Source organism: Chelmon rostratus, chromosome 13 (genome assembly GCF_017976325.1).
Source record: "Chelmon rostratus isolate fCheRos1 chromosome 13, fCheRos1.pri, whole genome shotgun sequence".
NCBI lineage: Eukaryota > Metazoa > Chordata > Actinopteri > Chaetodontiformes > Chaetodontidae > Chelmon > Chelmon rostratus.
Window position 1 is genome coordinate 5,322,342 of NC_055670.1, and position 11,871 is coordinate 5,334,212.

Here is an 11,871-nt window from a genome sequence, read left to right on the forward strand (position 1 = left end):
TACAATAAGAGGAGATTGGCAAAGAGTCTAACCACAGTTCAAGATAGTTCAGGCTCTATTAGTACTATTCGAGTCTGCGGATATCCAAGGGACATATAAGCTAGATTTAATTTAAACAAAATTTATCGTCTGAATAAATACCATAAATGATTAAATACAGTCGAACGCCGAAAGAATGCTGCGCCGACTCTGAAAGTGATATTTGACTGAGAGCTCTTCAAAGCGAAGGCGGAAGTACGGAGGACTGAATTTTCTCGCTTTAGGAGAACACTTCCTGGTCTGGCCCCTATTCGTTTCCTGACTCGGTGAACCTGACAGACACCGTGTCGTCCAGGACCAAAGACCGTTGACGGTTGCAGTCATGTCGGCAGCTGCCCCAGGGACCAGCAAGGCGGCCCAAAGCGATGTGGCCGCGAAGAAAAAGAAGGGTCCGGGCGCCTTGGCCACGGCATACTTGGTCATTTACAACGTTGTTATGACAGCGGGGTATGTAGCGTGTTTCCTCGTGCTAATGCTGCTGTGATGGAGTGTGTGTGTATGTGTGTGTTTCTGTGTGTGCTCTGTTCACCCAGACAGCACTGTATTCTGGAAGCGAGCTTTCCTCGTTGTAATGTTACAGCGCTAGCATCATTAACCTGCAGGTTGTGTGTGCAGTTACTGTTAGAGTTGCTAGCATGTCGTGCAGTGGAATAACTTTGAGTTTGATGCCTCAACGTCCAACGGTTTACGCAGATTAACGTCAGACGAGCAGCGGACTTAACCTGGCGTGCACAGGAAGAGTGACGGGTCGCAGAAATATCAGGACAGATGGTTTATTGTCTGCAGTCAGCGTTGCTTCATAGCACAGAGTGGTGCTTTTCATTTAGCATTGCTATGACTGAATTTAGAGTTTGGTTCATACAACACGAAAAACAAAACCAAACTACTAAGCAGAATTTTTTTTAAACGTGCTCTGTAATGTTAACCAAATAAATAAAGTAAGGACCGAAACAGAAATAATTCGATTAACAGATCGATTAGTCGTCGGAACAAAATAAAGAAAAACTGCAAACAATGCTGATAATGAATTAATCGAAAAAAGGCCAAAATTTAGATTTAAAGTTAAACATTTGCAGACTGCTCAAATATGGGCATGTGCTGCTTTTCGCTTGTTCATTATAATTATTTATAATTATTGTCTTGTTTTCAAATCGAGATATTTGAAGATGCCATCTGAGGCTTTCAGAACTTGTGAGGGGCACTTTTTTTATACATTTTATTGACTTTCAGCAATTTATCTTTCAATCGAAGAATGAATTCACAGAAGATAATAAATAATGAAAATAAATGTTAGTTGCAGCCCTGCATATATTACTGAAAATGACTAGTTGGATGTCTGGAGATTAAGCTCTTCTCTCAGAATTGTATTTTTTTTATATATAATTACATGTTTGGAAACCATTTATAGCCAAGATTGAAAGAAGCTGAAGTTTTTTAAATGAATAGCAGAGAGCAGACAGGCTGCAAGGATTTAAGTGGGTTGCTATTTTCATTAGAAAAGGTTTGAAAGAAGATTTTTATATAGTTTTTGAAAACATGCTTGCTCAGACAAGGTTGCAGTTTGAAAAGTAAGCATTTAGTTTCTTCTTATCTCACTAAGATGATGATCAAATTGTCCCTTTTTACTTAAGTGTCCAAGACTGACTATATTATAAATCATCCACTATTTGTAATTACAAGTAAACACCGGTGGTATATCTTCATACAGAGATTATTTGCATCACCAAGAACCATGCAGGAATAAGTTTTCTGGTCGATTTTATTGCATTTTGCATGATTCCAGTCGGGTTTGTGTTAAAGCAGGCTTGATACACGTTAGACACGGTTTTATAACCTCCACTGCCCAGCCCAGAGACTGGAAAATCTATGTGTGTGTGTGTGTTTAATGGCAGTGGTTTTTAGACTGTTGCACAATAGAATGGCGGGTGTTGTTTGCTCGCTGTTCCAACCAGTTAGGTCACATTGTGTGTGTCTCAGTGTTGATGGGCCATACAGTGCTCGCTTTGTATTGAGCACACGTTAGGGTGTCGTGCACCCACGTTGTCGCTGTTCAAACGCAGCGTCTGCATGCAGGTACTGCTGTAGCGGCCGAGCAGGCGTGCTCAGTTTCTGCCCAGCTGGCCCTGATATTGATATTCATCACTGCCTCTGACTGAGTTTGAGGCCTAATAGATACAACTCACATTCTTCAGTCTTGTGAAACACCTCAAAGTGTGAACTGAAACTTCGCCCTTGCTCGGGTCCTCTCAAGTAACACTCTGACAGCTAGTAGCTGCCTCCACAAGCTCTGTCCTGCAGCTGACCTCTGTCCTCTGTGCTCATCGGAACAAGCTGATTCTGTATGGTGCATTTCATTGCATTATGAGACTGATTTTTTTTTTTTTTTTTGATTGCATGTGCTTAAGCCCTTATCAGGCAGCATGCTACCTGCCTGGCTGTTTGCTATTTACTCAAAAATAAAACTTCCAAATATGATTTCCATACTAGTTAATCAATTAATGTTTAGAGAAATGTTTTTAAGATACTGAGCATCCGCATGATCAATATAATTGACCAGTATTAGGTTATTAAACATATATCCACATTCATTCACTGTGTATGTCTGCAGATGTGCAGCTGTATAAATAAGTTGCCTTGCAGACAGGAATCACAGCAACAGATATTTTAAGGCTGCATTTTCATTTATTCCTCACCTTCATTTTTATTAGTACAGGTTTGATACACTATATTGTTCATTTTGTATCTACATCTAGACTAATTGAATTTCAAGTGAAGTTTTCTTGTGCTCAAAATATATTGTTTTTCTGGTTTTCAGTCCAAAAACAGAAACTGCACACAAGCCAAACACAGATTTCTGTTTCCAGGACCTGATCATCTGGTGGGTCTCATTTTCAGTTTTTGCAGTGACAATACTGTGATGTATTTTTTTCCCTCCTCTGCTCTCCAGGTGGCTGGTGATAGCTGTGGGGCTGGTCAGAGCTTACCTGGCCAGAGGAAGCTACCACGGGCTGTACTACTCCATAGAGAAGCCCCTGAAGTTCTTTCAGACTGGAGCTATTCTTGAGGTGAGATGAGCACAAAGGGCTGGACAGTACTGACAAAATTAAACACCACAGGATTTCAAAGAAGACATTTATTGCTCTTATCAATGCGCAACATCCAGTTCATATATGCAGAATTTGATTAATCCATCAGTGATGCTGTTAGCTTTCAATTAACCTTTTGTCAGTGTTTCATGTACCGATGTTACAGCACTGTTGATGATTACGGGTAATAGCAGTGTTTCAGGTCTGAATGTGCAGCGGCACTCAGGCCTCTTATCTATACAGTCTTTGGTATGTCCTCCATAACACGCCTGGCTGCACTGTTAAAGGCAGAGAGCCAAAGAAATGCTTTGATTTTTTAATGAGTTTTTATAAGATTTCAAACTAATTAAAAGAAAGTGGCTGAAAATGACAGTGATAAATGAAGTCCTCTGCTGTTTCTAAACGAGGTAAAAGAGAATTGTCTAGTTCCCTCAGATGATTGAAGACTGCTCATACACGCACATACAAACACCACACACACACACACACACACACACACACGTGTATAGTGCAAAGGCTAAGCAGCATGAGGCGTTTCAGTGATCCTGTCCAGACACACTGTAGCTCAGTGATAAGAGACATAGCTTTGTTTAACCATTCATGAAATAATCTGTGCACAGACTGAACACCAGAGGCACCTTGGTACTCTGACATATGGAAAACACATTATGTAGAAATACTAAGTTGGGTTTTGGATTATGGAGGTTTTTGCACATTAAAAAAAAAAATTAGATATGCTTTGAGAATATTAATGGGAAAACGAATCTAAAAAATGTAAAAGAAAAAGCATGTTGAACATTTTTCTTATCTTCTCCTTTCACAGATACTGCACTGTGCTGTAGGTGAGTCTCTCTTCAGCCTCCACCCTCACTGCTCCTTTAACCATTTATTAGTAGTTTCTGTCATTGCAGTTTTGCATAATATAAATATCTGTAGCGATTTACTGTCAGAGCTTGTGACATTAGGTTGTTTATGACATGTTATACACATACATACAAATGTCTTCATTTTAAATATGACTACTCACAACTCAAATGACAGAATACCTCTACAGTGAAGATGTGTGAACTGGAGTTAATCAAGCTATCGTAGACATATGTATGGGTGTTAAATTAAAGAAAAAAGCCTGGAGCGCATGCATCCATACACACCAATCAAATGCTTTGATTCTTATTAAAAAGATGTGAATCGCATGCTGTGACCTTTCCAGTCACCAGTGCCTAAACACTTGTGGGCCATTTCTCTGTGTTATGGTTAAATTATGAGCCGCCGGGGTCCACGTGTTGCCAGATTGGCATCCGCTCATGTCTGTAAGGGTCCACACGCAGCCCAAAATGTGTGACTCCACGTGTGAAGCCACTGCAGTCTAAACAGAATGCTGTGCATCTGTTTTGGATTATTCCAAAGGCCTCAGATTTTGTTCCCCACCACCTTCATTATATCATCAAAGCAGGGAGGATGGTGTTCACCCCTCCATGGACTTCCACAGAAGAATCTATACCAAAGAGCAGTGAAGCTGCTCTGAAGGCTCGCGCTGACACAACACCTTACTGACAGTTTCTCCTTTGATTGGTCACCCAGCCACATGTGAAATGTGAATTATTGATGGTCAGAAGTCCTTTTAAGACATTTGAGAAGCTATGCAAAGAGTACATTACCTTCAGTTATCATCGTAACAGGTTGAAGTATGTGTTGATGTGCTAGTCCAGTTCAAGTGCAGCAGGAGATATCAAATGTCAAATGTGTCTGTTGCTTTCGGATCATGTAGATTTAAATACAATTCAATCACCAGAGACGTTTAATTCCTGACATGTTATCAGAAACAAAACAAATTCACAAATTCCTTAATAAGGCTCCGAAAAATATGTTGCATATTTGTTAGGATTTTTTCAACACCACTGCTGTTAATTCCTCTGGTGTAAAAGATTTGATATCATTTAGTAAACTGTCACATCATGCACAACCAGTTTGACCTTTTAATTATAACTGTACCGATCTAAAAGATATTTTTGATTAAGCAGAATCATAGATCTCCAGTTATCATATGGAATGGAAATGACTTTCAGATATCTCAACTCATTGCGACGAGTCAGATAGCACTGATTCACACATCAAATGATCATTTTGGCTGGTCACGTTGTAGTTATGGCCGGTCGGATCGCATTTGTATCTCATGTGTAAATATGCGCAGACAAACAGAAGCTGTTCATATTTGAAGTGTTTGCCAAAGAGAGAGCAGAGAAGCTGCTGGCTGCCGTGGTGTTAATGTGTGAAGAGAGGGCGGCTCTCGCCTGGCTGCCTCGCCGCGGTTCACAGTCCATCCTTCATTATCGAGGATTAATGGAAGATTACCTAGGCTCCCTGCAGCTGCCGTCCACTCAGAGCAAACACACACACATTAACTCACACACGCACGCAGCTCTAGGTTCTTCTCTACTGCCAGTTGAACACATCAACATTCATTTCCGTCTTTTTCCCGTGGATTTGACAGCTCACACAGTCTTCAGTCCTTTTTGCTATTTGCTCATCCAGCTTATTTAGTTGTCAATAAAGTGTTTTGGACAAATGCTGTTTTTTATGTTTCCCCAACCAAGCACTCCAATCCACATGACAGCCATTGCTCTTCTGACCAATTTTCCATTTGATGTAACATAATGATGTAAAAAGGAACATGTAACCGCAGAGGTCCATGCAAGCTCTTTTCCTCAAGCGAAAGAAAAACAACAAAACAGCAACCAAAAAATGGAAATTAGACCCAGAAAACCAACTCGTTCCAAGTAAATGGCAACATTAGTAATTAGTAGGCATGCGTTTCTCTTCTGATACCCACTACAATACTGAAGCCCACGTCATTGGCTGAAATCCAGGCTGAAAAGCAGCAAACCCTCACGTCTGAGAAGCTGGAGTCAGAGGATCAGAGGTTTTGTTTGACAAACCAAGATGAACTAGATAGACAATTCATTGTCTGTCAGTCAGTGTGTGCAGTGACTCCCGGTACTTTGTCATCCTTTTAAGTGTTTGTCTTTTGTCTCGTATTCCAGGAATCGTACCGTCCTCTGTGGTCCTGACCGGATTCCAGGTCATGTCCCGGGTCTTCCTCACCTGGGCCGTCACACACAGCGTCAGGGAGGTGGGATGAGTTTCTCTCTGTGGTCGAACTTGCACACATAAATCAGTCATGGGTAAAACAGTCTGTGCAGTGGACTTGGTATGAATGACACAATGTAAATGTAGACATGGAGTGACCAGTTGATGTACTGTCTGCCCTGTTAATAGATCGGAGAGGAGTACATGTGTAAGTAACGTCAGACGGTCTTGCTGTAGGTTTGCAGGAATGAATCTGTTGAATTTTAGTGTTGTGAATAACGTATGTAACTTAGGCTTTCAGTGCTGTTTTTCCTTTGTGGGTCTATTGTATGATGCTGTACTGACATCTGTCTGAAGCTGCTCTTCCTCTAAGAGCGATGAGAAGTGTGCTGTTCTTTTTAACATCATTCCTGCATCGGTTTTAACCTAATATCTGAGGACAGTGACCATATGCCTGCAGTGTGATCTGATCTCTGAGCATCTGAAACAAACAGCATGGGTCTGCGGCGAGACGTCTAGCTTAGCCTGCAGCAGAGTAACTGCGACAGCATGATGCAAGCCGGTCCGTTCCCCCGTCCTCCTCCCATCATCCTCCCCCGGTGTGTGTTTCCGCAGGTGCAGAGCGAGGACAGCGTGCTGCTGTTTGTCACAGCCTGGACCGTCACAGAGATTATCCGCTACTCTTTCTACACCTTCAGCCTGCTCAATCACCTGCCATACCTCATCAAATGGGCAAGGTAGGAGAATCAACTCGAGGGTGGTGTCAGAGCAGGAGACGTCGTTGTCTAAGTCTACCTGCCGAAAAGAACAGTTCATTTCATGAGAGCTGGTCAAGCCTCACTAATTTAATGAATTACGTCTGTTGGCCTGAGTCTTGATAAATGTTAAGTGGTGAAAAAAATGCCTATCAGAATGTTCTTAAGCCAAAGGCAACATCTTCAAATCACTCGTTTTGTCTGGCCAGCAGTCCAAAACCAAGAGATTTTATTGCTGATTGTTTTTGATGTCGATCCAGCTAATCGTTTCACCTCCATACTGTATTTTATTTTCCAAAAATGTCATTAATATTGCCAAAATACATGCATAGGTTCCAGACTCTCAAATGTGAGCATTTGCAGTTTCTCTGTTTCACATCACATGAAATGGACTAAATTTGCATCTTTACTATCTTTTGGACAGTTTGTCAAACAAAGCAAGAAATGGAATGACTTCATCGTCTGCTCTGCAAAGTTGTGATAGAATTTTCACAACTTTGTGACATGTAGTACACAAAATGTTGACCAGACTAACTGTCTAATGTTGAAAATTCAAGGAAAATGTTGTATTTTCACAGTTTGGCTTGTTGTAGGAAAAAAAAATCTTAAAAGTAATACATTTACATGTTAATTATTGATTCATTAATTTTCAAAAGGTGATTTGGTATGATATTCTTTACATTACCTCATTTAAACCCTAAACAGATATGTTTGCCCTTACTGTAACAGTGAAAAGGTTCATGAATGTAAAGCTGTTACAGGAACACATTACTCTATAAAGGCCTGACTCCCAACACTGATTACTTGTTAAAAAAATCCAATCTTGTGCTGTTTCCACCATAAAAATCTACATCAGCCCAGTGGAATTTAACCGCATCTTCAAATAAGGGAACAGTTGTTAAGTGCCCCCTCCCCACCGTCTTTGTTGCTAGGTAGCAAATGATACTGTCGCCTTATTGGTATTTGACTTTCAGCTTGAGTTGCACCCTGAGAGGCAGAAGGAATTGGTCGTGCATCTGTAGAAAATTCAGTGAGGGATCAGAGGAGACGCTCGCTGGGTTTGGACCTTTTATTTTCTCTCTTTTGATGTTGATTCTCTCTGTAGAAGAAAAGGAGTTCGTACTGTCTGTAATTGCGAGCCTTCTCCTCGTTCTCCTCAAAAGGCCTGATCCCTCAACAGTTTTATGATTAACATTTAGGAGCATGCAGAGGCAGTCAAGTTTTCCTGTAATGCAGCACATGGCATGGGCTAATATTCGTACCACAGTATATTTACAGTTTGGGATGATAATCTATGTGTATATGATGGAGTATTATTTGTGTCAGCTGATTTCTGTGTCGGGTGCTTTGATGTTATCAGACACAATCTGAGCCTGTCAGTGGTGAAAAACAAGCACTTTCAGTGGACGTACGTTGACGCTGCGTAATTGCCTGGAAGGATTACATTGCAGCCTGTTTTGTGGCTGCCGGCAGCAGCTCTCTCGCTCAATTCTGGAGCAGTTTCAAAAATTGTCGTCTCCATTAGTCACTTAGGCACAAAAACATGGGAAAATATGTTTCAGGTTAAAAAATACCGACATTTCCTTTTAAAGTATCTCAGCCTGCAGTTGGACTGTGTCTTTACTGAATGCACAGCTCTGGTGTTTACATGTCGTTCCATAGCTGGCTTTTCTTGTAGGATAATGATGTATTCGAATCTTCGCCTACTTGAATTACTAGTGACAGAGCCTGAGCACATTCTCCAACATTCCTCCTACTCTTCAAACCATGGCCAAAATATGGATGAAGTACCTTTTTTTTCATCGTTTGGTTTTCCCTCTGGAGCACTGTGTTCTTCACCCAGATTTTCTACAAAATGTGTTTGTTTTAGTGGAAGCATGTATGTTCAAATAAAAAGGCAAAGCCATGTTATTTCTGTTTATGCCAGCTGTACCGCCCACCCCTCGTGTTGCAGGACAGTCAATGATGAAGATGTAGGATTTATTGTCTCCCTCTTCTGCCTCTGCTGCAGGTACACCTTCTTCATTGTGCTGTATCCCATGGGAGTGACTGGGGAGCTTCTGACTATCTATGCAGCGCTGCCATACGTGCAGAAAACAGGCCTGTACTCTGTCACCCTCCCCAACAAGTACAACTTCTCCTTTGATTACTACACCTTCCTCATCCTCATCATGATCTCCTACATTCCCCGTAAGTCAACATGGAGATTTTACTTTTTCCTCTTTAGTTGCGACAGGTGTGTGCTTCCAGTAAGAACTTGCTTTGAATCACAAATACAAGGATTTCCCACTGCATTCACCAGAGAAAAGAAATGGAGACGCTTTCTAGTAATTCTTACTTCCCATCACGTATCATTAGCCTCAAGCTGTACTGAGACTAAACACCAAGGACATTTTTATTTTTTACTTTTTCTTATGAATTTGGCCTCTGCAGTGTCTGTTTTTTCATCCTGAATGCTCTGACTCTGCAGATGTTAGCCAGCAACAAATGCACCAACTGTGTGTGTGAAGAGCACGCCTGCACTATGTTTGTGTAGCGGCTCAAATTCTGACTGATTTCAGACTTGACAAGAACTCGTAATTGATGAAAATGAACATTTCCATCTTTTTCCTTTGGTGAATACAGTGTGTTTCTATAGAATTTTTTTTTTCAAAATTAGGTCCACCTGTGCTTTCTGTTGTAATTCAATTCAACAGCTCAGCCATCAATTCTACTTTTACAAGGCTCATGATGTTCAGTATTTGTTGACGTTGTCGGATGTGCAAATTCAGGTACATTTATTTGTTAATTATAATTTATTGTGACCAATTTGTTTTATTTTCCATGAAGTTTGCAGGTGTGCATGAACAAGTAACCTGTCAGTGACATAACATATAGGAATAACAGGACATTGATAGATATAAATAAATTAAATGGATAGTAATAAAAGAAATACTATTTTTCACTTGAGAAATTCATAACTTAACATTTTAGTCACAGTAAGGCTATTATGAGAAGGCCAGTAAAAGATACAGAAAAGCAACAGAAAGCATGCGCTGCTGACCACTGACCGAGCCCTTCCCCAGGGCCCGTTCTCTAAATTCCACTATACAGGCAGGATCCTGCACAGTGTGCTGCAGAATAACAAAAGGAAGCAACATAAAAATAAAAACTGATATCATAGTTTCAGCGGCGTTGAGCGCCTCCTTCCTAGCCTTGAGCGTAGCCTGGCCTGCCCTGCTCATCAGTCCCACAGGTGAAATCAAGAGTGATGCCACTGATGAAAAGAAAGTGTGCTGTGGCGGCCACGTAACCGCCAGCATCTTTTTCCCAGCAGCGCAGGCTCATGGCCACAGCTGTCTTTGAGTATGGTTCAGATTCTGGCCCCAATCATCAGTCAGCAGCGTACACTCTGGAGATTCAGAACCATTTCTGTTATTTATTGATTTGTTTATAAGATCATGGTTAAAGGTGGAGTATATTATACTGAGGTGTTTCTAAGTATTTGTCCTCCATATTTCCATTCATGATGCAGTTCAATACAACACAGTCACAAACTATAAACATTGTAGGCATCATAAAAGTCAGTTGTACAGGTGTCTGGTACATTTGCCACTGCTGTCTCCCATGTTGATGCTGTTGTTGTTCCAGTGTGATGTAAAACTCCCTCAGTCTATTGGTGACACACTGACCCTCCTCTGCCTCCCCTCAGTCTTCCCCCAGCTTTACTTCCACATGATACGACAGAGGAAGAAGGTGCTGGGCCACGTAGAGGACTACAGCAAAGTGGAGTGAGCCCTGCAGCATTCAGTCAGATCTGATCCAGGGAACAGAAACCAAAACATCAAACAGAAGAGGAACAAAATCATGTCTGCTTAAAGAAATGCAAACCCAGCCAGAACCGACCTGGCAGAAACTCTAATTATCAAGCAACTTTATTTTCTCCACCTGTGGTCCGGGTTATATAGGTGCTCACTAATTAAGAAAGAACTGCTGTTCTTTTTTTGTTATTTTTATTTATGAACAAACTACATCTACTTGTGTTTAGTCAGAGAGCTTGCAGCCGTAGAGAAACTGTATTTTGACGTGGATACAGTTGAGCTGCTGTCTGAGCAGTGAGCAGAAGTCGGTCACAGCACAGCACTGAACTGAAAGACGCACTGATAGAATCGATAACCTCTCTTTAACTGTCACCATAGAAAACCCCTCATAGGTTTTTCACCTCCCCGTGTCTTTTGCTCTCTTTAAGAAGCAGTTTTGCTTTACCATGATGTAGAAAGTATAATGTGAAGACTAGTACTGAAACTAGGTCGTCTGTAGGTTATGTATCTACAGTGTGTATGTTGGTGCAAACTGTGGTCAGATTTGTTTTTTTCTCTCATTCATTTCACTCAAAAGATTGATTACATTCCTGATTTAGTTCAATAAACCTTTTTCATTCTGCGTTTGCATGGTTTTCTATCTGTTTTGTGCTAGCCGCTATGTGTTTCGTGTTTGCTTGGATGTAGTTTGGACGTCTGTCGCAGTTGCATCCTGAGACATCTGACATTGATTATGTTGGCTCTTTAAGAGCTTAAGTTTCCCAGTGATTGTGAGTGGTGTCTTTCCATTTCTTTATTCTTTGATGTTTAGCCGGTTTATACATTAGGAAGCAGCCAGTATGGTTTTCCATCACACACCCATCCACCTCCTCCCTTCATGTGATAACATTCTCTTTCTTTCACCCATCAAAAGTAAATAATTTTAACATTTTTAGCTCTGATAAAGTGACACTTTGTAAACCATATAAATTAGAACATGCACACTGTCGTTCATGCTTTATTAAGCTCCCAGTCTTCGTCCCGGCTGTAATTAATTAAGGAGGTCATTGTGGTGTAGAGATGCAATGTTAAAAACCTTTTATTACAAAAGAACAATCAAGACAT

At 40.9% G+C, this 11,871-nt stretch overlaps 1 protein-coding gene across 1 annotated transcript; it reads left to right on the plus strand.

Annotated features, from left to right (window-relative positions):
- Positions 1 to 295: 295 nt before the first annotated feature.
- On the plus strand, positions 296 to 11,389 carry hacd2 (3-hydroxyacyl-CoA dehydratase 2). The gene is made up of 7 exons (XM_041950478.1): positions 296 to 486; positions 2,987 to 3,104; positions 3,949 to 3,967; positions 6,167 to 6,255; positions 6,828 to 6,949; positions 8,979 to 9,157; positions 10,659 to 11,389. Exons 1-7 carry the CDS (start codon positions 362 to 364, stop codon positions 10,739 to 10,741), a joined length of 735 nt encoding a protein of 244 aa, XP_041806412.1. The 5' UTR covers positions 296 to 361; the 3' UTR covers positions 10,742 to 11,389.
- Positions 11,390 to 11,871: the final 482 nt, after the last annotated feature.

Bases quoted from the DNA above. Each gene is read 5' to 3' on its own strand.
- hacd2 (XM_041950478.1), top strand. From the start codon at position 362: ATGTCGGCAGCTGCCCCAGGGACCAGCAAGGCGGCCCAAAGCGATGTG. The intron at 6,950-8,978 runs GTAGGAGAATCA...CCTCTGCTGCAG, and splicing joins TACCTCATCAAATGGGCAAG to GTACACCTTCTTCATTGTGC. The intron at 9,158-10,658 runs GTAAGTCAACAT...GCCTCCCCTCAG, and splicing joins CATGATCTCCTACATTCCCC to TCTTCCCCCAGCTTTACTTC.